This window comes from Cervus canadensis, chromosome 8 (genome assembly GCF_019320065.1).
Source record: "Cervus canadensis isolate Bull #8, Minnesota chromosome 8, ASM1932006v1, whole genome shotgun sequence".
NCBI classification, from domain to species: Eukaryota; Metazoa; Chordata; class Mammalia; order Artiodactyla; family Cervidae; genus Cervus; species Cervus canadensis.
Window position 1 is genome coordinate 5,259,133 of NC_057393.1, and position 26,275 is coordinate 5,285,407.

Genomic DNA, 26,275 nt, shown 5'->3' on the forward strand with positions numbered 1-26,275 from the left:
CCTCCTTGTGTCTCTTCCTTCACAGTATGAAAAACCTACATGGCTGTGAGATGTGAGAGGCGTGAGGGAAATTCAAGGAGGACCCGTACATTCTGCCTGGAGGATGCTACATCATGGATCGAGTTACTGCCGAGATGATCAGAGCAGAGATTTCCGTAAAGCCTGGCCCTGGCCTGGGGGAATGGGAGCGGACCTGTCCCTCTCCCCATCACAGACGATGCCACAGTGAAACCCATCACCAAACAGGAGCAGGAAGCCACAGCAACCAAGAAAGAGGGGACTAACTGGGTTTGAAACAACCAGTGTTGACACTGGGGGGGTGCCTCAGAATTTCCCGACTCTGGGCTCCTGGCTGACACACAGGAGGCTGGGCTGGGGAAGGAAAGGGCCTTTCAGGAGTTGTGGCTGGAGGCCCACAGGTGTGGCCCTGAGGATGGAAAGACCACAGGAAACGGGGAACGTGGTAGAAGCTTTGCTGACAGTGCTCTGAGCTGCCCTTTGGGTCAGCAGGAAGGCACTAGTTCAGCTTTGCCCTCCTGCATCCCCAGATACCTGCAGGCAAGGTGCTTGCCAGGGGTCCTCAAAGCTAAGGCTGCCTTGAAATGTCGGCCAATCTAGGGATCTCCAGAGGAGGTTTCTCAGGGCAGGAGGAGAGAGAAATAATAACATTTAAAACAAACAAATAATGTTTTATTTCATGCCTTTTCAAGATGGAATCCATTAAACTGGCTGTGCATATATTTGATTTGTATTTATTTATTTTTGGTTTGTTTGTTTTTTAGGCTGCATTGGGTAGCATGCAGGATCTTAGTTCCCTGATCAGGGATGGATCCCCATGTCTCCCGCATTGGGGGGTGTCCAGAGTTTTAACCACTGGACTTCTAGAGAGGTCCCTGTGCCTATATTTTTTTAAAAGGCTGCAAGAACCTGTATTAATATTTCCAGGTCTCTAATGCAGTGTTTTTAACAAGGCACAGACGTTCAGCAGCATGTGGAAACATTTGTGATGGACTGTCACACCTGGGAGACTGTACCCGGCATCCCGTGGGTGGAAGCTGAGGATGCTGTTAAACATCCCTCGAGGCTCAGGACGGCCCACGCCGTGAGAACTGCCCGGGCCTTTGCTCAGTTGCCTGGGGGCACCCTGCTCCGGCATGTAGCGCCAGAGTGAAGTCAGGCTGGGCACTGCTGAGTGAGCACAACCCTCCTCCAGGCTGCATGCCCGAACAGCAGAAAGCCACATAAGCACACAGCGCCTCCGTGAACTTCTTCATGACAGAGGCGCCAGCACCTGCTCCAGGACTCAGAGCCGAAAGGGAGGCTCAGGTCCACGCGGGGGGGAGGCGAGTGTGCTCTGAACAGAGAAAGACTCTCAAAGCACTGTCACCTTCTCACAGCATCACAGGGACCTTGGTGACATCATCTGTGCAATGGTCATCATTTCACTGAATCTGGAGGGGTCGTATGTCAGGATCTCTGCACATAACGCACACGGGCATCAAACCCTGCATTGTGGGATCTCTGAGGACATGGGTTTTTTGACGGGCAGGTTTGTGAGTGGTGGCATGAGGTTGGGGGGAGGGAGGCAGTTTTTGTTGTTTTACCGCAAATTCGTTGTCTGGGTTTTTCTCTCCCTTGCGGATTGGACGAGAATATTCAAATCGCTGGACCTCATTGACTCTGTAGAAACTGTGCAGAGACAGAGAAATCATTAGCTATTTCACCGGAGAAGCAGCCGATTTGCTTTTAGCCTCGGGATCTGGTCTCCCTACATGTCATTGCATCCCTTAAACACCTCAACCTTGACCTACAGCAGCAGCTGGGCTGTTGCTCCCCACCAGCCTCACAGGAGAGACGCTGGCAGCTGGAAAAATTACCTTGGCTTCTTTGCCTCGTCTCTGTCCCTGCCAACGCTCAGGGGAAAGGAGATGCTGAGTAAGAGTGAAATGGGCGAAAACCGAGAAAAGGTGAGGCAAAGGAGAGAGGGGAGGAAAGCCTTTGTTCTTCATTCATGTGTTTGTTATTTGCAAGTTTTAATTCATGCGTCAATAATTAATGTATTAAATACTTTAACAAGTTTATTAAACTTCTAAGAATGCATCTTGATTATGTTTTAAAGGTTTTGTATATTTTAACTGCAGATCTATAAAAGGCACCTTCTGCAACCACCGAGGGTGGCAGACATGGATGGACAGTTTGCCTTTCTCCCTTGGGAGGGGGTGGATTTCACACACACCCCAGAAGCAGGCTGGGAGGCTTACTCATTTGCCTGCTCTGAAACACAGGTAGGCATTCTCATCAAAGGGAAATACAGGAGCGTGTCCACGGTTCACTATGACTTAATGCCTCTCTCTGAGAAAAAAAAAAATGTCGCAAAACTTAAAAATCTAAGCCTTATGAAAGATATCATTCCTCAATAAACCAAGTCCTGGTTTATTTCCCACGTTTGCTGAGGAATGGTTAAAGAAATGGTAGTGAATTTTGCAGAAGAACCCAACCTGCCAAACTGTAGGATGTAAAACAGCATATCCTGTGCATTATTTGGCCATCAAAGAGGTTACTTTTTTTCAGTGAACAAGGATCAAGTGGAAAAAGAAACTCTTCACATCAAAGAGATGTCTAGCGTATGTTTCTACACCACTGCTAAGTTAGGGGCAGTTCAATGCAGACACATACAACCTCACTCAGATTCAGACACCTGGCCTGTGAGTTTGAAAACCCACCTCTGAGTCCCATATTACGGAATCACCCTGCGGTAGAGGTGAAGAGTCTCTTCACCCCCGGCACCTGGTTCTCCATCAGGAGCATATGTCTGAATCCCTTTGCCTGCCTTCTGGGATCCAAACACTCAGGCCACCAGGCAGGCACACAGACTCAGGTCTCGGGCTGTGGGGCGGGGCCTGTGCCCTGGAGAAAAAGTCTAAGGGGGTCTCTCACCTGGTGGGCCAGAGGGAGACCGGAGTACCCCTCCTCCCCGACTCTCCTTGTCTCAGTCCCAGGTAAGGGACGGCTTCCCACCCTCCCAGCCACACTTGTTCACATCTTCCTTCCCCGCTTTGATGCTGAAGAAAATTAGCTTCCCCTGCTTTTCAAAGCAAACACAGCATCTGAAAAGTTCATCAAAGGCTAACACGCATCCTTCGGCAGGTAAAGTTATGAAGAAGAGATCTGTGTACACCTCTCACCACCCTCCTGTTGGGTCGGGGAAATGGGTTGATTACCTTACAATCTGCTCTGACACGGGCCGGTGAAATTTAGGAGGCAGATCAAGTTTGGGCTTTACTGTGAAGCACTGAATATCTGAAAGTCAAAGGTTAAGGTCATCAACCCCACGTACACTCAACCATCCCAACCAGCGGCTTGGCCATCACTTTCTATCCCACGTGGTTGCCTGAAAGGATACATTGGCCGGGAGAGTTTTTAATGTCTTCGCCCGGTGGGGACGTCGTCTTCATCTTCTCAGCGTTTGGAAACTGAGTCAGTAGCCGAGCTTCAAAATCCTCTCGGCGTTCATACTCTTTCCCTCGATAAATGAACACTTTCCCCTGCAAACAATGACAGGCATTAAACAACACCCCAGGGCAAGGGCCAGGAAAAGTGCACACATAAATGCTTTGGTCTTCAGAATGGGCTGGACAGTGTTTTAAGTGTCACTGAATCGAAGAACAGCTTGTAACTGCAGTGGTCTTACTAATCAAGAACTCAGGAACAGAAGACAGGCAAGTTGATACTGTTGAAGAAGCACTAAACACGACATTATTGAAGTCTGGTCACACATTTCAGCCTTAACAGTAGTGATCAATTGACAAAATCATGAAAAACCAAGTGAGTGATTAGCGTCCACATGCTAGTGGGCAGGAAACGGTCAGACAGGGTGAAGGCACTAGGGCAAATGGACAATGCTGTCCATATTTTCTTCCTCTTTTTGTTCCCAGGTTGTTTTTATTGTTGTTGTTCAGTCGTTAAGTACCGTCCAACTGTGATCCCGTGGACTGCAGCAGGCCAGGATTCCTGTCCTTCATCATCTTCTGGAGGTGGCTCAAACTCATGTCCACTGTGTTGATGACGTCATCCAACCATCTCATCCTCTGTCGTCCCCTTCTCCTCCTGCCCTCAATCTTTCCAAGCATCAGGGTCTTTTCAAATGAGTCAGCTCTTTGCATTAGGTGGCCAAAGTATTGGAATTTCAGCTTCAACATCAGTCCTTCCAATGAATATTCAGGACTGATTTCCTTTAGGATGGACTGGTTGGATCTCCTTGCAGTCCAAGGGACTCTCAATAGGCTTCTCTAGCACTACAATTTGAAAGCATCGATTCTTTGGCGCTCAACCTTCTTTATGGTCCAGCTCTCACATCCATACATGACTACTGGAAAAACCATAGTTTTGACTATATGGACCTCTGTCGGCAAGGTCATGTCTCTGCTTTCATAAGTAGTTTTCATGTTTCCAGAAAGAATTCAAGAGAGCATGAAGTTAAGGTGGGGCCCTGGAGCCTGGGTATGACTTTCCAAGTTGACTCCTACAGGTCACCGCCAGGAGATGAGCAGAACCCAAGGGGCAGGGGTCCAGACAAAGCGGAGAGACCCAAGGCTCCTGGGCCCTCTCCTGGTGCTAAGAGGCTGTCATATGAGCAGCTCTGAGTAGTTTCCCGGTTCGAGGGCTCAAATGGCACCCAAGACCCTCCTGTGGCATCCCAAACGATAATGAATAAGGAGCAGAACCCTCTCCAGTCTGCTGACCGGAACCCGCCGTGCGGGGCTTGTCTCAGTCTGACCCAGCAGCGGACCCACCATAAACTGCGGATGCGCTTCCTCCCCGAGGTCTCTCAGCGAAGCTGGCTGGTTCCGGGCCCGGCGGCAGCCAGCCCAGCACTGCAGCTGCGCCCGGCCTTGCTCTAGGGCTCTCCGCTGTTGTGAACAGTAAGGGGGTCATGGGTCAGGGTCACCCAGCTGGTCAGCAAGGTTCCTGCCTCCGCCCGGAGAGCCCGCAGCTGGGCCGAATCTACTTCCTGTGTCACGACCTCAGGAAATAAATGCCCCTGACTTAATAAAAGGCAGAAAAAAAAAAGAAAATGCCCAGTGGGTGGTGGCTGGACTCCCCTCACTGAATGTTTGGAGTTGTCTTGTGGACAATATTCCATTAACGAAAGACAGAGCAGAGTATAGAGTTCTCCTCCCAAAGACTGAGTTTTGTCCCTCTCGAAGGCCACATCTGTGACCTCCATAAATTCTGAAGAGTCCTCCGAGGGGTTGTTTTGGGTGATGACCTTGTGGGGGTGATCGGGTAACCCTCCTCTCCTCTCAGGCTGCCTCATGAGACCCGCCTGGAGACACGGTCACTCTGTAAGTATGTCGGTAAGGAAAGTTCTGGTTTCAAGAAAAAACACGTCTCCATACCTTCATGGATTCAACATGGGTATTCTGAGCAGTAACTGAGTCACCAAAAAAGGTGTCGACGGGTAGCGTGATGCTACAGCTTCAGGAGGTTCCTGAGTCTCCCCCTCCCCACCCATCTTGCCCCGTCTGAGGGCGGTCTCAACATCGCGAGCCGCGGCAAGGCAGGGACCACGAGCAGAAGCCACAGGGCCCGAGGAACCAGAGGCTGTGGGCTCTGGGTTCTCCTCCCTGGTCCTGGTTGTTGCTTCCATCAGGGACTCTGGGCAAGAGGCTCCAGGCCGGCTGGTCATCAGTTAGGGGCAGCCTTGTTATCAGCCCTGACCCTGCATGGACGCCAGTGTGGAGGAGGGGAGGAGGGATGGGGCGGGGAGGGGAGGGAGGGGGAGGGGCAGGAGAGGAGGAAGGGGGATGAGGGGGAAGAGAAGACAGACAGACCAACAGTTGGATCCTGCAGATTCAGCTCAAAGTCAAAATAAAATCTGAATAATAAATTTTCAAAAAAAAAAAATAGAGCTTCTATGAGGCTCCATGTCTCCCTGCCCTAGTCCAAAGTTATTCTGAGTCCTTTTAAATCACAAAAGAGGGAACAATTTAAAAATTGAATGCTTTTTTCCCCACTTTGTGCTTAGGTATGTCTTAACATGCCCATTACAAGAGAAAAATGTTCTCTTTTCTCTAAAAAAATAATTTCAAGCAGAAACCAAAGTAATACGTAGTCTTAATTAGAAATATAAATACACAGCATGGGCATCTTTTAAGGCTATAAAAAGGCAAACATTTCAGAAATTCAGGATGATTTAATGTATAACAGGCTACTACAAAACTAGCATGCATTTATTAGGCTTTACACTCGAAGGGAGACATAATAATAAAAGTGTATATAAAGGCTTTAATAGAAAAACACTAGTGAGTTATAGATGGAAACACTAATAACATTTTCTAGAAACATCAATTACTTTGCATTCTGAAGTGGTCCCTTCAAGCCTGAAAACAGGAGGGCAGTATACATATAGTCAAAGATATTTATTCCTTGTTAGAACCATAAATATTAATATAAATGCAAAAACTTCCACATGTGATCAGTTCTGAAAGAAACACAAAGGGGAGGGCCAGCGAGTCCGTCCTCAGAGGCTGTGCCCCCAGCGCCACCTGAAGCGGACAAATACCCTGCCCCCTTTCTGGGAATTGCCAATGTCACTGTCAGGTCAACTCCTGACAGGTAGCCTGTGAAGTATAATAAATACATTGCTATAGCCCCACAAAACCAGCCAGGTGTGGCGGGAAAGTCAGTTCAATATTAATCAAGCCCTCTAAGCTAGTTATTCCTGCCTTGCATTGTCCTTTCGACAGGCAGGTGACCCAGCGTGGTCCCTGGAGCGTGCGTCTCGCGTGCCCTCCCGGGAAATCCCTGGCATCAGCTGGCTCGGGGACCAAGAGCTGCTCAGCCCACAGGGTCGCCAGGTCAGGACGCCAGGACAGAGCGTGGTGTCCTTAAATCCTAGCAGTGTCCGCAGAGGGTGACACCCTCCACACCCAGCAGCGCTCAGCTCAGCGTGAGGCGGGGCTTGTCTCTCCCTCTTGATCTTTCTTAGACACGCACACGGAGGCGTTTGTACAGATTCACACGCCTGAGTTAAAGCCTAATTAATTAAATTAATTAATTAAAGATTGGCTTTTAACTTAATGTCAAAATCTTCCTTAATTCAGGGTTATAACCAAACATCCTTTATTCATTCTTTGGAAGGGAGGACTTTCTCCAGAATCTGAGTTTCTGATCAACCACTCTCTTAGGTGTCCACGGCCAGAGCTGCATGACCCAGACTGCAGGGTCAAGGAGAGACTGACCAGCAGCGACAGGGATGGGCCAGATGCCCCAGGCACCCAGCCAGGCCCCTGTGTGTGTGGGTCAACCGACAGGTCACCTCCTGGGGCAGGCCAGCCCTGCAAGGGTCACCTGTTGACATCTCTATAAAGAATGACAGGTCTTCAGCAAGTAAGTCCCTTTTGCTGGTGCCAGTGTGAAGGGATGTCTTATACCCTCAGGGACTCATGGGGGTTTGGAAATACTGGGGCCAAAGAAACATACCTCTGAGGCTGGGAGAGTCTCCCAGCTGGATCTACTGGCCCCAGACACCTGGGAGATCTACCTGCCTGAGACAGGTGTGCCCTAGACACAGTGCCTGCTTCCCTAAAACCAGAAGGATCATGCATGGGCTCCCAGGAGAACAGAAAACCATGTTCCATTAAAAAAAAAAAGATCGTAAGAAATGACAGGCAGACATGGTCAATGGCATCCAAGAAAGAGTTTTTGAGAAACTCTAAACAATTTTTGGGCTCCAAAATCACTGCAAATGGTGACTGCAGCCATGAAATTAAAAGACGCTTACTTCTTGGAAGGAAAGTTATGACCAACCTAGATAGCATGTTAAAAAGCAGAGACATTCCTTTGCCAACAAAGGTCCATCTAGTCAAGGCTATGGTTTTTCCAGTGGTCATGTATGGATGTGAGAGTTGGACTATAAAGAAAGCTGAGTGCAGAAGAATTGATGCTTTTGAACTGTGGTGTTGGAGAAGACTCTTGAGAGTCCCTTGAACTGCAAGGAGATCCAACCCATCCATCCTAAAGGAGATCAGTCCTGGGTGTTCATTGGAAGGACTGATGCTGAAGCTCAAGCTCCAATACTTTGGCCACCTCATGCGAAGAGTTGACTCTTTGGAAAAGACCCTGATGCTGGGAGGGATTGGGGGCAGGAGGAGAAGGGGACGATAGAGGATGAGATGGCTGGATGGCATCTCCGACTTGATGGACATGAGTTTGAGTAAACTCTGGGAGTTGGTGATGGACAGGGAGGCCTGGCGTGCTGCGATTCATGGGGTTGCAAAGAGAGGATCGGGGGCAGGAGGAGAAGGGGACGATAGAGGATGAGATGGCTGGATGGCATCTCCAACTTGATGGACATGAGTTTGAGTAAACTCCGGGAGTTGGTGATGGACAGGGAGGCCTGGCGTGCTGCGATTCATGGGGTCGCAAAGAGTGGGACATGACTGAGGGACTGAACTGAATTGAAACAGTTCTACTGGGCTCTTTTTTCTTCCTTTTTTTCTATTTGAAACACTGTTTCCATCCCTAGGTTGCAAAGATCCCCTGGAGAAGGAAATGGCAACCCTCTCCAGTATTCTTGCCTGGGAAATCCCATGGACAGAGGGGCCTGGGGGCAGCGGGGGGTGGGGGGGTGGTCTACCATCCATGGGGTCACAGAGAGTCATACACAGCTCAGTGACTAAACCAGCACCACCAAACAATCATATTAGTAGGCTAGGCAGCGTTTATTTAAAAGACTTCTGGCCTAAAGATTATTGGGTGATTTGACTGATGATCACACTATTTCTTCAATCGTGACAGAGAACATGCTTGTTTCAGGGATGGAGTGTGATTCCGAGTTCCCAGCACTGGAAATTCATTGCCAGTTTCTTGTATAATTTAAAATAAACATGCTCGGAAATTCCCTGGCGATCCAAGGGCTAGGGCTCTGTACTCTCACTGCCAAGGACCCAGGTTTGATTCCTGGTTGAGGATCCAAGATCCCACAAGCCACACAACCGAAAGAAGAAACAAAAACAAGCACATGTTCATAGCAGCATTACTCATATTAGCCCAGACAACGTCCGCCAAGGACGAACAGATGAACAAACTGTGGTGCATTGCCATGAGGGGATATTACTCTTCCAGAAGAAGGAATGAAGCTCTGATACACACTAGCATGTGGATCAGCCTTGAAGACATTATGCTAAGGGAAGTGAGCCAAACACAAAAGCACACATTTTATACGATTCCACTTGAATGGGGTCCGTAGAGTCAAGTAAATTCTGAGGCAGAAAGTAAGCTCTGGGCGGGGAGGAGAGATGGCAAAATTATTATTTACTGGGATCGGAGTTCTAATTTCGGAATATGAAAATAATCTGGAGATGGGTGGTGGGAACAGCTGCACAACAGGGTAAATATACTTAACGCCACTGAACTGCAGACTGAAAGATAGTGACGATGGTAACTTCTACGTTATGCATGGCTGTTCTTGAGCTGCTCAGTCATGTCTGACTCTTTGTGACCCCATGGACTATAGCTCACCAGGTTCCTCTGTCCATGGGATTCTCCAAGCAAGAATACTGGAGTGGGTTGTCATTTCCTTCTCCAGGGGATCTTCCTAACCCAGGGACTGAATCCGCATCTCCTGCATTGGCAGGTAGATTTCTTGACCACTGAGCCACCAGGGAAGCCCTATGTTATGCATTTCTTACTATAATTTTTAAAATACACATAAATCTCTGAAGAAGAGTTCTCTTTAGGAAAAGAGGGATGGAATGCTTATATGCAATCAAAAAAAAAAAAAAAAAAAACCATTATCAGCCCCTTCCTAGCAACCTGAGCCAAGCACAGAGGTAAGAAAATAATATAGAGAGTCACTTAGCTGGTGGCTCAGTTGGTAAAAAATCTGCCTGCAGTGCAGGAGACCCGGGTTCGATCCCTGGGTCAGGAAGATCCTCTGGAGGAGGAAATGACAAACCACTCAGGTATCCTTGCCTGGAAAATCCCATAGACAGAGGAGCCTGGTGAGCTGCAGTCCATGGGTTGCAAAGAGTCGGACACAACTGAGCGATTTGAGACGGAAACCAAATCCTTCCTCGGAAAGAGGAGACACTGGCTGCCCAGGGAGCAGCGGTGACCCAATCCAAACAGAACCCAGAGTTACCCGAAGGAAGGTGGGGAATCCTTGTCCGTAGTAACCGACGGCAAAATAGTCAGGCTTCGGACGTATCACCTTGACGATGTTTTCATAAAACTGAGCCTGTTTTTTCTGAAAAGAAGAGAAGAAACACATTTCAGGTTTGAATGGAGTATCTGAGCATCCGTGGGTCTGGATTCTTACAGCTTTGGCAATTCCAGGGGGTGGGAGGGGTAGAAGGTGGGGGAACGCTGATGCAGGCGTGGAATTTAATCTCACCGCAAAGCTTTTGACAGTACTTTTCATTCATTGCCCGGCATTCAGCAGGCGAATCTGACCAGAAAGCCAAATTCAGCAACCGGCTGTGATTTACCGGTGTTTTCATCACCAAAGAGGTGCCAGAGAGACGGCTTTTATTCTGATTCAATGTCTGGTCTTCAGTATTTTTAAAACATGGTATCGGTCAGATAATGGGATACATTAAAAAAAGGATTTAAAAGAGCAGAACTCTGTTCCACATTCATGATACACATTACAACATCATTAAGTCGATCTTCTGAATACAAAAATGATTCAGCAGAGAAAGCGGTAATTAGAAAGTGATAGCTTTATGAAAGGACAAAGGGTTGGGCCACCCTCCATCAGTCCTTCATGGAGATGGGCTCAGAGCTGAAACCACGGGAGCCTCCTGGAGACCTCTGAGCATCCAGACCACTGGACAGTGGGGCTCAGCGGTTGCTGACATGCACGTCCTTCAGAGGCATCTTCGAGTTTGATTACGAAAGCTCAGTGGGGAATGCTGCTGAGCCAGAATCAACCAGCAAAGAAATCAAAACTGTCCTCCTGGACAAAATGAAGGAGAATCCCAATGTTAAAAGGAAAAGAAGGACTTCCTTGGTGGTCCAGTGTTAGGACATGCCCATGCTTCCACTGCCGAGGGCACGAGTTCCAACCCTGGTCAGTGAACTAAGATCTCACATGTCGCTCAGGGAGGCCAAAGAAATGAATATAAAATAAATGGCTGTTGCATTAAAAAAAAAGGAAGGAAAAATTCCAGAAGAACAAGTTGAGATTGCTTACTTTTTTTTTTTTCAAAGAGAAGGAAAGGAAGACCTACCAGCAGTTCACTGAGCTGTTCATAATCAAACATTTCGTTCTCATACTGTTCTGCCAGCTCCTTGCCCAGGGCGATGGCCTCCTCCCACATCTGCGAGGGAAGAGAGAGAAACAAGGGCAAGAGAAACGCAAACCTGAATCAGGAGCTCAGAGAGGGAAACAGCAACACCGCCATTCACGATGAAACAAGCTGGAAACACGCCTGCTTCACCTGAAGACGCTGGAAAAATACAGATCTTTTCTACAGGCTCATGGCCTTTGGCTTGGGCCACGGTTGACCAGACTGGTCAGCCACTGGCTCATCGATCACGCTGGCTGCTGTCCCCGGTCAGAGCAGCCAGCCGGCCAGTCCTGCCCCTCCGCAGGCCGGCCTCTGAAGCCCATCTGTCAGGGCAGCCGTGCAGCCCAGCAGGGAAACCACAGGGCAAAGTTGACAGCAGCGTTTCTGCAGAAACCAAGGACCAGATTTTGGTACTTTCCCAAATCATCCCACTTAAAAGAGCTATGTGTCTGTGGTCAGAAAGACAAGGATCTATTTCAACTCTGATTTAAGGCTTGCAAGAAGATCACGGCATCCGGTCCCATCACTTCATGGCAAATAGATGGGGAAACAATGGAAACAGTGAGAGAAGTTATTTTTTTGGGCTCCAAAATCACTGCAGATGGTGACTGCAGCCATGAAATTAAAAGACGCTTGCTCCTTGGAAGAAAAGCTATGGCAAACTTAGACAGCATATTAAAAAGCAGAGACATTACTTTGCCAACAAAGGTCCATCTAGTCAAAGCTATGGTTTTTCTGGTAGTCAGGTATGGATGTGAGAGTTGGACTATAAAGAAAGCTGAGCGCAGAAGAATTGATGTTTTTGAACTGTGGTGTTGGAAAAGACTCTTGAGAGTCCCTTGGATTGCAAGGAGATCCAACCAGTCCATCCTAAAGGAAATCAGTCTTGAATATTCATTGGAAGGACTGATGTTGAAGCTGAAACTCTAATACTTTGGCCACCTGATGAGAAGAACTGACCCATTTGAAAAGACCCTGATGCTGGGAAAGATTGAAGGTGGGAGGAGAAGGGGACGACAGAGGATGAGATGGTTGGATGGCATCACCGACTTGATGGACATGAGTTTGAGTAAACTCCAGGAATTGGTGATGGACAGGGTAGCCTGGCGTGCTGCAGTCCATGGGGTTACAAAGAGTTGGACAAGACTGAGTGAGTGAACTGAACCAGGAGGATGTAAAACCTGCCATCATTTTGAAAGGGAGAATTTTGAATGGTAATAGTTTAAAAGTGGGTTTCCTAATCAGGTAACATTTATTAAAATGCTGATAAACTTTTGACACATGTAGACTAATTTATTGACACATGTGGTAGGCCTGAATTTCCCTTATTTGGGAAGGAAATAAAATACAGTGGTCTACCTGAGATCATGGAAAATTCGGAGGGACTGTCTCCTCTTGGAAGCCTTCCTGGATGCTACCCACCCTCCTCTGTACTATCACAAGAACCCAGGATTCCCCTCTTTCAAACCTTTGAGTATTAAAAGCGACAACTACGGACTTGGAATTAGCAAAGTGTCAGACCACCTCACATATTGGGTCCCCAGACATGAACTGCCCACTTCACTGGAAGTATCCCCATAAGTTAGTAGCACCAATCATGAGGGCAAGTGACTTCCAGCTTACTCTTTGCCCAGCAAGATGCCACCTGCATCGTCTCATTACAGTGTCACGTCAGGTGGGTGTTATTATTATACCTGTCTTGCAGATAAGGAAGCTGGGGGTCAGACAGGCAAGCTACCTGCCCAAGGGCAGACAGTGGGGTAGACTCATTGTTTTCCAAAGTTCCTGCTCTCGATGACCATCTTAGTTGGAGAGGCTGTAACAAAATCCCACAAAACAGACACTTCCCTCTCACAGTTCTGAAGGCTAGGAAGTCCAAGCTCAAGGTGCAGGCAGATTCGGGTCTTGGTAAGGGTTCTCCCGACTCGCAGACAGTTGCCTTCTCACTTATGCTTGTATGGCCTTAAGCAAGATCTCCTTCCTCTCCTCAAAAGGGTACTAATCCCATCTTGGGGGTCCCACCCTCATTATGACCCAATCTAAACATAATGAACCCCCCAAAGCTCCACCTCCAAACACCATCACATGGGTATACCATCACATGGGTTGGGGGGGAGGGTCAAGGTTGTTCAACATATGACTTTTGCAGGAATGCAAGCATTCAGCCCATAACAATGACCTTCCGCCGGCCCTTCCAGCTGCCCTCCACCCCCTCCTCCTGGAATAGGTTTTCAAGGATGCTAAGCTAGTCCCTAACTCCAGGCTCTCACTTGGAACACGGGGAGCCGGTCTCACACCTGGCACACCCTTGGCACTGACTCCTCACCTGCCTGCCAGTCTTTGCCTTTTCTTAGCAGAACCACCCGGTTGAGGGCCTTACTTATTACTGAATCACCCAGTAGACTTAAAATACTCTTTATTCAGCTGCTGCTTAAAGACACCATCTGCTATTTTTGATGAGAAAAAAGCTATTCCGAAATTGTATTTAATACTTTGAAAGACATCATAAAGATAAGCTCAGAGGAGAGAGAGACTTCAGAGATAGGGCCACCAGCTAGGAGAGAGAGGAAGTGGCTGAGATGCTTTTTGGAGGACCACCCGCTTCTCTTCCCAGGAACCTCCTCCTGGCTCCTCCATCCTGCCGAAGTGCTCACCCTCCAAATGTCTGCACCCTCTGAATGTCTCCAGCTGCTGCTCCAGCGAGCTCAGGTCCTTTGCCAGAGTCCCAGCCTCCATCTCTCAGAAGAGGGAGCTTCTCCACTTTTTATGTTTCTTTTAAGCTCCAGTGACCAATTCCTCCCTCAGTACATTTCCATTTCAAAGAAATCATTACCTCTAGTTGTAGTTCTTACTCACTGGCGTTTTCTGCAAGCGAACACACCACTCTCTTAGCTGCCTACAATCTTAGGGCTTCTAATTCACTGCTTAATCTGTTTCTAGACAGAGGAGCTGCTTTAGATACCTAGCAAAAGTAATTGTTTCCTTAAAGAGACACAAGTGGAAAAAGAGAACGTTGCTCAGTCGTGTCCAGCTCTTTGCGACCCCATGGACTGTAGCCCGCCAGGCTCCTCTGTCCGTGGAATTTTCCAGGCAAGAGTACTGGAGTGGGTTGCCATTCCCTTCTCCAGGGGATCTTCCCAACCCAGGGATCAAACCCATGTTTCCTGCATTGCAGATGGAATTCTTTCCCATCTGAGCCACGCAGCACAGACACAAGTCTTGAGTAAATAGTTTATCCAACTCACTCAGGGGTTACATGGCTGTGCTCTTGGTCAGATTTTCTATAAGCACACATGCCTCTTCCCACCCCTGCATGTTTTAAAGTCTCCTGCATTAAGGAGATATGCTTCTACTTTTTCTTGGCTAGGGTTCTACGGAGCGTGGGTCACTCATATTTCCCATGTGAATACTTTGGAAAATATTTCCGTGCCAGAGAGAAAACAGATTTCATGTAACAGAGATTTAGATTATCTTGGTAGAAGAGTCGCTTTAACCTGTGTGATTGAACATCCTGCCCTGGCCCTGTTCTTAGTTGTGCCATAGGCCGAAGAGGGTCACCACGGCCGCAAATGAAAAAAGCACCCTATCAATGCTCAGCTTCGTGTTCTGATTTGAAGTCCGGAATCCATTTCATAGCATCCTCGGTCTTGCAACGTGGAGCACACCCTCCCCACTCCCCGTTTTCATCAGATGATCTTCGGCTACATTCTCTTGAGACAATCACCTTTTATTTGGGAACCTCTGCAAGTTTCATGAACAGAAAATCCTTTTTCCCTCTGATGAAACTTCTTCATTAGAAGCAGCCACAGAGAGTGTATCAGCAATTGCTTTCTTAGACAAAACTGTGAGGTTGATGAGTGACCAGCTGGGCAGGAGGCAAAACTGATCTCACTGGGTCAGGGAATAAGGCGAGAGGGCAGCCTGGACAACAGCCCCTCAAGAAAAATACAGCCCGGCCACAACCCACCAGGATACTGATGGGGAGCTCGGAGTGGAATCACTAACCAGCTGTAAGCCAATCACCAGTCAAGATGTTTCGTGGGATGCTTGAATTTCAGTCACTCCAAAACTTTTCTGGTTTTCTGGGTGGTTGTTGGGAAATGAGTCATGTTCTATCACCTTCTAAATTTCCAGGGTCCTGCACAGGTCTCTGACATGTAAATGGATGTAGATTCAATGCTGTGGAAGATTCCAGAGAACTGGTTTAGGGCCATCAGCAGCGAGGGGGCCGGGGTGGCCCAGAAGTAGCCTTCCGTCCCGGCAAGCGAGGGCTTCACTGCACGAGTGATGAGAGTGAGCATCTCTTCCCAGTCCCCCGAAGATGAGGGGCTGGAGTCCTTGGGAAAGATGTGTCTCCATGGCGACTCCGAGGGGTGTGGTCCAGCTGGGAGAGGATCCAGCAAGTCCTCTCCTCTACAGAATGGACACTCCGTGTGGGCACCTCCTGTCTCTCTCAGCCTCTCCTTCTCTCCCTGAGCCAAGCCCCACCCTGGGTCTTCCTGCTGTTCTACCTTGGTTTCCCCTGACCTGAGCAAAGGCTGGACCCTTTCTGAAGATATTTCTGAGGTCCAGCATCACCACTCCCACCCCTGCAATGAGCCTTCTCACTGTGGTCTGCTCCAAAGCTGCCTGGTTTCACCTAATGATGCCACCCTCTCTGAGAGCACACACATCACTGCACCAGCCGCCTGAGAAAGGTGGTTGGATGGGCTGCCTGCCCTCCAGAAGGACAGGAAACACAGCGGGATCTGGGACTTGGGCCAGACTTAAGAAGCCTTGATGGGAGGCTTCTCACACTGACTTGAAGATGAATCCTGCCTTCTGGGGCTGTCAGATGCTCAGGAATTATTGCCCCTCGAAAGCATGCTCCTCTTTACCCCACAGCAATTCTTTATTAGTCTAAATGGAAAATGATCTGCTCAGTTTTAATGCCCCTGGGAGGAAAATAGGAAACAAATAATTTTTTTTTAAAAAACAGAGATTTTTTGCCTTTTTCTTTAATAAATGACCTTTGCAGTTCTGCAAGCCCTTAGAAAGCCTAACCCAGGCATTGAAAGAGACAGCTGCTTTTCGCTTGATGGTTTGACCAGAAGGAGAATGGACCCCCTCTGCCACTCACCCCTCACTCTGCAGTAATTACTGGGCACCTGCGATGGGGGTGGGTTCAGAGGGCATAAGGAGGGGTACACACCGTTCTTGGAGGAGGATTTGAGGAAGGAAAGAAACAGGCAGTAGCTGGAGAGGGGAGTTAGAATGAGAGATAACTTTTTTAAAAGATGGGAGAAATAATAGCATGGTTGTAGGCGAGGATGTGGGCTTCCCAGGTGGTGCTAGTGGTAAAGAACCTGCCTGCCAATGCAGGAGACTTGGGTTCAATCCCTGGGTCAGGAAGATCCCCTGGAGGAGGGCATGGCAAACCACTCTAGTATTCTTGCCTGGAGAATCTCATGGACGGGGACTCTGGTGGACTACAGTCCATGGGGTTGCAAAGAGTCAGACACAACTGAAGCATCTTAGCAGGCCAGTATGTATTAGCCAGTAGAGAGGAAAATAGTGTGGCCAGTGGGAAGAAGAGAGATGGGCCAGAGTGATGTTCTGGATGGGCCTGGGGCCTGGGGGTGGGAGCAACCTTGGACGGGAGCACGGACAGCTGTCCTTGAACCAGAGGGACTGATACAGACCCACGGCCGAGACTGCGACTGGCCGAGTGGAGGCCAGAGATGTCCCACACAGCCTGGGGACTGCCAGCTAGAAAGTCAATGACTTTGACCAAGAATTCCCACATGAAGGAGAGAAGCCGAAACACTCAAGAGCTGCCGGAGCCGCCTGGAAGGGAGTCAGACGTGGCTGGGCTGACTGGAAGCCGCTCCCTGTCGGCCCTGCAGCCACGGGAGGCTCGTGCTCCGGCCTCTGGGCCGTGCTGGGTCCTGGCTCCTCCAGGCATGCACACGTCTGACACTGCCCCCATATGAGACTGTGCAATCAGCTGACTTCAAGCCTCTGGAGCTGTCCCCTGCCTCTCCTAGTCCCCACTGCCCCCACATCCCGGGCCTGGACCCCTGCCCCAGCCCCCCACCCACAGGGCTTCTGCCACCGTGAGCCCAAATCACTCCCTGAAAGGGGGACAGTAAAGGCAACCTCGCTTACGTTCATAAAATCTCACTGGCTCCGTGGGTCAGTAGCCTCAGTCATGTCTGACTCTCTGTGACCCCATGGACTGTAGCCCGCCAGGCTCCTCTGTCCGTGGGATTCTCCAGGCAAGAAAACTGGAGTGGGTTGCCATGCCCTCCTCCAGTGGATCTTCCCAGCCCAGGGATCAAACCCGTGTCTTTCACATCTCCTGCATTGGCGGGCAGGTTCTTTACCTCTGGCGCCACCTGGGAAGCCCCATTTGTGACTATGGAGAAAGTCAAATCTAGGAGATATGCAAGGCCATGGACAGACTCGCTCCCAAGTTCTCTGCATCTGTGTCTCCCAGGACCCCCTCCTCACCACCTTGATAGATAGACTGTCTTCAGAAGCCCTGGCCTTGATCAATAGGGTTCCCACTGTTTGGAATCCCTGCCCCTCCCCCACTCTTCAGGATCCCAGGCCCTCCCCGCTATCATCCTGCAAGCTTCCTCTCTTTCTTCAAGACCTAATTTGTGATGTACACTAAGTAGCTCCAGATGTGTCCAACAGAGCTCGCCAGGCTCCTCTGTCCATGGGATTCTCCAGGCAAGAATACTGGAGTGGGTTGTGATACCCTCCTCCAGGAGGTCTTCCCAACCCAGGGATCACTCCTGTGTCTCCTGTGACTCCTGCACTGCAGGTGGATCATTTACCACTGGGCCACCAGGGAAGCCCAAGACACAGTTTACAAGTCAGCTTCTGATGAAGTCTGCCCTTTCTCAGGAGGGGGAATCGTTCCCGTACCTGTTAGGCTGGTAGACTCTGAACCCACCAGTGAGACACTCAGAGGGCGGGTTTTGCTATTTGTCTGCTCATCCATTAGCCCTGGTGCTAGACTTCTCAGCTCAAGGCAGGCCTTTGGCCTCCCCCATCCCCTGTAATTCATGCAGACAGGAGACTGGGTTGTGGAAACACATGTGAGGGGTCTTGCAGTGTGGGGAGATGGGGGGAGCAGGGTTGATACCAACTCCAAACCTCGATTTTATCTGCTCTGACCACAAACGGTTCTTTTCTGGGAGCCCAGTCATAATTAACACACGATCTCTATGCTCACTCCAGCCAAATTCTTGCTAATTGAACAGATTCTGGCAAGTATCAGGATTTTCAAAAATTCTGGAAATGCTGAGACTATACCAAGAAAGAGGGTGATGGGATGCTCGTACCTGTATCTCCTCTGACTGACAACTGTGCTTTTAAAAAGGAAACTCAGGGGATGAGAAAATGTCAGCCCCAATACTCAGAAAAGCAATCCAGCCATTTCACTAAAAGTGGAAACTTGCTCCCAAACCCCTATTTTTAGTTCACGGGATGATGTAGGACGCCTCCTTTTTTTTTTGACTTGGGCACAAGGCAAAGTGCAAACTTCGTCAAGGCGAGGTTATTTTAAGGGAAGAGAAGACAGAACTCCAGTCGAAAATAGTCCCAGAGCTTCAGACACCACGTGGGCCATGAGCCATGGGCCCCCTTTGCCAGTGCCAGGCTGGTTCCTGGTTTCTGAGGCGGTGAACATCAGGTTCACCGCCTCCCTTACTCCGACTCCCTTTCCCTGAGAGCAGGGCTTCTATTTTCAATGCGCCCTCCATAGAGAAGCCTGGTAATTTTCAGTGAAGCACTTGGGTTAAGAGCTTTATTGAAAATTACTAGGCCTCAACCAAACACAATGAGACAGACAGCTCGGAGCATCTTCGGAACAGAGCGCTCACTGCCATGATAAGACCTGACGGCTGGCTTTCCGGAGGTGCTCCAGCGGGTGGTAAAACGAGAACAGAAAAGGAGTGAGGGCTAATTATTAGCCAGGGAAGGAATAAGAATGAAACGGAAAACAGATGGAAATGACATTTTTTTTTTTTTTTTTTGGAGAGAAAGAAAAAGATGAAAAGACCAAGAGCTGGGCCGAAAGACATTCAAAACTTCTAAACGGTGGAAAAGCAAAAATAAAAGAGTGATTTTTGTGCAGAAGAAATACAGAAAGATAACAGGGCCTAATTCAAAAGCTGGAGTGTCCAGTATAATGGAGCAGAAAATCCATTCAGCAGTTGCCGCTTTCTGAGCACAGAGGTGGAGAGACTTTGAATATAATCCGACCCCAGTCCCATGCTGGTGCCCTGGGCTGTCCCCGCAGACGCTGGTGTCCAAGGTCTGAGAGACGCGAAGAACACGGGCTCCTTTAAGGGCCTGTGAGCACAGTTTCCAGGACACAAATCTGCACTGGATTCTGTAAGAACATACTTCCCCCAGGAAGCTGCACACATTTAAAACACTGAAAATGAGCTCTAGGATGAGTAAGGTTCCCACCTATTAAGGATAGAGTGAAGGTTTCCTTAACCACCTAAGGGGACAGCCTGTATCAGTGGAGCTATACCTGAGTCACAGCTTTGCCAGGTTCAGATACCATTTATTTTATAATCGGGCGGTCTCCAGCCATCGCTGGTCTTCAAGTTCAACGGTAGTATGAAGGCCTCTTACCTCGATTGTTTTTGTGCAGTTGCTAAGGCATGTCTAATTCTTTGCAACCCCATGGACTGTACCCCGCCAGGCTCCTCTGTCCATGGGATTTTCCAGGCAGGAATGCTGGAGTGGGTTGCCATTTCCTCCTCCAGGGGATCTTCCTGACCCAGGGATCGAACCTACGTCTCCTGAATTGGCAGGTGGATTCTTTAACCACTGAGCTGAATATATGGTTTTAAACCAGAATTGCAATTTTTTCCCCTAATATAAAACAGGTGTAAAATCAAACCAAAGAAAATTCTTGTGATTTCAATACAATTCAGGAGAGAATTCAAATGTGGGTCTTGAATCAGAGTCTATTTCTTTTAGATTTATTTCAGTTTTTCAAATATTCATTTGGGGTAAGGAATATACCCCAACAGGCACATAACAATGACGCCACCAAATAAATGACCTAATCAAAAAATGGGCCAAAGAACTAAACAGACATTTCTCCAAAGAAGACATACAGATGGCTAACAAACACATGAAAAGATGCTCAACATCACTCATTATCAGAGAAATGCAAATCAAAACCACAATGAGGTACCATTACACGCCAGTCAGGATGGCTGCTATCCAAAAGTCTACAAGCAATAAATGCTGGAGAGGGTGTGGAGAAAAGGGAACCCTCTTACACTGTTGGTGGGAATGCAAACTAGTACAGCCGCTATGGAAAACAGTGTGGAGATTCCTTAAAAAACTGGAAATAGAACTGCCATATGACCCAGCAATCCCACTTCTGGGCAGACACACTGAGGAAACCAGATCTGAAAGAGACACGTGCACCCCAATGTTCATCGCAGCACTGTTTATAATAGCCAGGACATGGAAGCAACCTAGATGCCCATCAGCAGATGAATGGATAAGGAAGCTATGGTACATATACACCATGGAATATTACTCAGCCGTTAAAAAGAATTCATGTGAATCAGTTCTAATGAGATGGATGAAACTGGAGCCCATTATACAGAGTGAAGTAATCCAGAAAGATGAAGACCAATACAGTATACTAACACATATATATGGAATTTAGGAAGATGGTAATGATAACCCTATATGCAAAACAGAAAAAGAGAGACAGATGTACAGAACAGACTTTTGGACTCTGTGGGAGAAGGCGAGGGTGGGATGTTTCAAGAGAACAGCATTGAAACAAGTATACTATCAAGGGTGAAACAGATCACAGCCCAGGTTGGATGCATGAGACAAGTGCTCGGGCCTGGTGCACTGGGAAGACCCAGAGGGATCGGGTGGAGAGGGAGGTGGAAGGGGGGATTGGGATGGGGAATACATGTAAATCCATGGCTGATTCATGTCAATGTATGACAAAAACCACTACAATATTGTAAAGTAATTAGCCTCTAACTAATAAAAATAAATGAAAAAAAAAAAAAGAAAAAGATTGAACAAAATGCTGGAGTTTTGATAATAAAAGGACAATCTAGCTTGCAGCTTTAAAATGATTAAACAATGAACACATTAAAATGTAAAAAAAAAACAAAAAACAAAAAACAATGACGCCGCCAGTGAGGACCCCAAATGGAGGGGCAGGCAAGCATCAATTTCCAAGTGTGTGGATGAATGCACTAGCAGAAACTGTCTTCAACAGTAGCAAAGTCTGGCTCAGAGCAGCACCATCCAACGGAACATCGGCCAAGACACGCATGCAACTTTACATTTTCTAGTAGCCACATTTTAAAAAGCAGCCTTCATTTTGGTAATATCCCCTATATCTGGAATATTGTCATTTCAACACGTAATCAAAAACACAAAATTCGTGAGATATTTGACAGGCTGCCATAACAAAGTACTCAGGTGGTGTGTATGGTAAAGAACCCGCCTACCAATACAGGAGATATAAGAGATGTGGATTCGATCCCTGGGTCGGAAAGATCCCTTGCAGGAGGGGATGGCAACCCACTCCAGTATTCTTGCCTGGAAAATTCCATGGACGGAGCCTGGTAGGTTACAGTCTATAGGTTTGCGACAAAGAGTAGGACACGACTTACCACACACTCATACACACACACACATCAAAGATCGGGTGCCTTAAACACATTTATTTCCTTACTATTCTGGAGCCTAGAAACCGAAATCAAGTTGTCAGAAGGATGGTTTCCTCTGAGGCCTCTCTCCTCGGCTTGTAAGGCAAATCCTCAGCTGTGTCCTCAGAGTCCTTGCGTGGTGTGTCTCTGTCCAGATTCCTTCTTCTAGAAGGAGACTGGCCACCTGGATCAGAACCCATCTCCAACACAGTCATATTCGGAGGTATTAAGGGCTGGGCTCCCACACATGAATTTCCAGGGGACACAGTTCAGCTCCTAACAGCATCCTTTTCTCAAGCTGAGCCTTAGAATCCAGGGCATGTCGTACACTGACCATACTTCTCATCGGACGAGCCATATTTCAAGTGCTGATGGTGGCTTGGGGCCCGTGACTCTCATAGCTGACAGCTCAGATCAGAGTTCCCCATCGTAAGAGAGCTGGCTCCCTGGGGCGCCCCTGCCATGAGGGTCCCTTCCTTCCAGTTTCTCTGGGTTGAATCACTTGCCACCCATCACCCATTTTGAGATATTCCCACCCCCACCCAAGAATCGGCAGATAAAATGGATAAGGAAGATGTGGTATATAAACTCAATGGAATTGTGCTCAGCCATAAAAAAGAATGAAATAATGCCCTCTGCAGCAACATGGATGGTCCCAGAGATGATCATACTAAGTAAAGTCAGATAAAGACAAATGTCATATGATATCACTTATATGTGGAATCTGAAATATGTTACAAATGAACTTCTTTACACAACAGAAACAGACTCACAGACATGGAAAACAAACTTATGTTTACCAAAGGGGACAGAGGGCGTTGAGAAGAGGTAAATTAGGAGTTTGGGATTGACATACACACACTATTATATATCATATAGATAACCAACAAAGACCTACTATATAGCACAGGAAGCTCTACGAAGTATTTTGCAATAGCCTAAAATGTAGATGGTTGGAAGGCATCACCGACTCAATGGACATGGGTTTGGGTGAACTCCGGGAGTTGGTGATGGACAGGGAGGCCTGGCGTGCTGTGGTTCATGGGGTCGCAAAGAGGCAGACACAACTGAGCGACTGAACTGAACTGAAAATGTAAAAGAATCTAAAAAAGAATGTGTGTGTGTGTGTGTGTGACTGAATCGCTTTGCTATACAACTGAAACTAATTCAACATTGCAAATTATCTGTATTTCAACAAAAATCTTAAACAAAAAAAAACAAAAGAATTTCAGTTTGGATGTGCAGAGCAGAAACGTGGCATTCAGTCCTTCCCGATGTTAAGTTCTTCATCTGTAGCAATGACCTCAGCCACTGTCTTATTCCAGAAAAGTCACGAAGGATGTTATTTCTCAAATCACCACATATACCCACACCTGGCAGGTATAATAAGACCATATCTTGCTCTTATTTCTTAAATGAATGTGTCTGGCACGAAATGCTGAACTTTATCTTCTGCTGTGACCTTCCGTTGCCCAGACTTCTCGCCTGCCAGGATTTCAGGCATCGTGGCCACCCATTCTCTGGTGCTCCTTCTTCCGCACCACCTGGCCGGGACATGTCCATCCCAATCCCTTCCTAACCCAAGAAAGAAATTCCATTACAGAGGAACTGGGATCAAGGCCCAGTGCCAAGTTCTGGAGATTGCTCTGTTTTTACATGTCCAGTGGCGTGAAGCAGGCAACTGAGGGATTAGAGTGAATGCTGCCTTTTCTAGAACATACACATACTTAGGTAATTTCCATGTGCCTGAGAGCCCTTGGTTAGAAGCCCAGCTTATCTGCCTGACTAAATGTCCTGGTAGTCCACCTGCTCTACCTGCTACAGGTAGGTGCTGCGAGATGGCCCCCCCTCTGGGCACTCCCCCACCCACCGAGGCTCACGGTGGCTGCCTGATCCGCTTTAGTCAATGGCATGAGTACTAGGGCTTCCCTGCTGGCCCAGGGGCTAAGACTCTGTGCTCCCAAGGCAGGGGGCCCAGCTTGGATCTCTGTTCAGGGGACGAGATCCCTCCCGGTGCAACTATGTTCATAAGCTGCAACTGGAGATCCCACGTGCTGCACCTAAGACCCGGCACAGCCAAATAAACACACACACACACCCACACAAGAGCACAGTGCACGGGTCTTTTCTGAGCTACGCGTGCAGGGGCCAGGCAGGGCCTCATTGCCCCTTTGAGGCTGCGCTCACCTGGGTCCCCAGAAGCGAGGACAGACAGGAAGCAGAAGTGAACCACCTGGCTTGTGTAGCATCACTGAGACATCAAGAGGTTGAGACCCCAGCTGATTCCAGCCCATCCCAACTGGGATGGATGATTACTACTTCCTCCTGTTCTTTTGTTCCCAGGAAACTGAATGCTTGTTGATGCTAAAATGACTTTATTTTTTTGCTTCGGAGCTCATCACCCAGGTACTTCAAATTTTGTTTGATGAAATCTTCTCCCTCACCTGCACTCACCCTCATATCAGCTTCACATGGTTGAGTAAACTGTTTTTTTTTTTTTTTAAATACTCTCCTGGAGAAGTTATGAGTATTCAAACACGACTTTTCAATTTTTTTGCCAACACAACCCTAACAGCTGCTGTGAAGACAATTCTCCTAAACTTTGATGAACAAGTTGAATCAAGTTAATCTTCCTGACTCCAGGTAAGCCAAATACTCACTTTACCAGAACCATCCTTCTGTCTCCTCCAACACACAGGAGCGTGTAAGGACATTCCTTCAGCCCTCTTTTGGCAGAGAATGCTTTATCACTTGAACTGGCTTTTTCCAAAACCAGGATTTCTCAGCCTGGGCACTACGGACATTCTGGGCTGGATGATCCTGCACCCGGGGAGCTGCCTGCCTTCCAGGGTGTTGAGCAGTGTCCCTGACCTTGACCCACGTGATGTCAGTCTCATCCACTCCCCCAGGTGTGTCAACCTGGAAGGTCTCCTGAGGGTCCAGGTCCAGAGCCACTGCTCTCAACTGAACGTGTTCAATTTCTCCCTCCACATGAAGCTGGGCTGTGCTGTGCTCAGCCGCTCAGCCGTGTCAAAGTTTTTCTGACCCACGGATTGTAGCCCACCCTTTCCCTTTTGATAGCCCACAAGTCTGCTTCTATGGTTGTGGGTCTATTATATTATTCTATTGATATTGTTATTAACAATAATGTTAAGCGTCATATTCAGCTGGAAGTACAGTGGTACCTTCCTTCCTGAGTTGCCATGGAGACTCATAACGCCTGGGCAGCATCCAGCACAATGCTTGGCACGGGGTAACTGCTTTGCTGGGCTGGGCTGGGCTGAGTCCATCAGTTGTGTCCGACTCTTTGCAGCCCTATGGACTGTAGCCCACCAGGCTCCTCTGTCCATGGGGATTGTCCAGGCAAGAATAATGGAGCGGGTTGCCATGCTCTCCTCCAGAGGATCTTTCTGACCCAGGAATTCAACCAGGGTCTCCTGCATTGCAGGCAGATTCTTTACCAGCTGAGCTACCAGGGAAGCCCCCATAAAAGGTGACGTTGGCTTAAAAAAAAAAAGCAAACTCACTTGGTTCCTCAATGTATTATTTACTGAAGGCCAACTGTCTTACTGTCCATGACCATCCCGCATCTGCCAGAAATGATCCTTAAATGCTGAGTATTCACTCATTTGTTCGTTCATTCATTCTCTCATTGATTTCTTTGTCCGTCTAACAAATGCCCCCTGCATTATGTGCCCAGCTTGGTCTCAGAGTTAGATCAATGCGCAGGATTAATATGTGTGGTCTCTGTCTTCATAGTGCTCACAGTCTATTGGGAGGCTTGCTAAAGAAATACGTGTGCAAATTATTGATGTTCAGCTGCTAGCTCCTGTCAAGACTCTTTATGACCCCACGGACTGTAGCATGCCAGGCTTCCCTGTAATTCATTGTCTCCCATAGTTTGCTCAGACTTGTATCCACTAAGTCAGTGATGCCATCCAACCATCTCATCCTCTGTCACCCCCTTCTCCCACCTTCAATCTTTCCTAGCATCAGAGTCTTTTCCAATGAGTTGCCTCTTCACATCAGGTGGCCAAAGTATCGGAGCTTCAGTTTCAGCCACAGTCTTTCTAATGAATATTCAGGGTTGATTTCCCTTAGGATGGACTGGTACCCAACCTATTATTGCAAACTGTGGTGAATGCTGCACAGGAAAAGAAGGGGGCATTATGGGCGTTGGAGCAGAGGTGACAATAAGCCTAGCAGCAGAGGCCTGCTGGGCAGAGGCAGGAAAGGCCGCAGCGGACGAGGCCTCAGAAGCGGTGGTGTGGG

The 26,275-nt window shown here is 48.1% G+C and overlaps 1 protein-coding gene across 2 annotated transcripts in view; it reads right to left on the minus strand.

Moving 5' to 3' along the window:
- DOCK1 (dedicator of cytokinesis 1) overlaps positions 1 to 26,275 on the minus strand; it is a 546,616-nt gene that overhangs the window by 36,546 nt on the left and 483,795 nt on the right. For both annotated transcript variants that reach the window (XM_043475106.1, XM_043475105.1), the window contains exons 39-43: positions 11,238 to 11,327; positions 10,148 to 10,252; positions 3,404 to 3,545; positions 3,222 to 3,300; positions 1,605 to 1,689 (exon numbers count right to left, since the gene is read on the minus strand). In XM_043475106.1, coding sequence (XP_043331041.1) covers positions 1,605 to 1,689; positions 3,222 to 3,300; positions 3,404 to 3,545; positions 10,148 to 10,252; positions 11,238 to 11,327 — 501 coding nt within the window. The remainder of the gene's footprint in view (positions 1 to 1,604; positions 1,690 to 3,221; positions 3,301 to 3,403; positions 3,546 to 10,147; positions 10,253 to 11,237; positions 11,328 to 26,275) is intronic.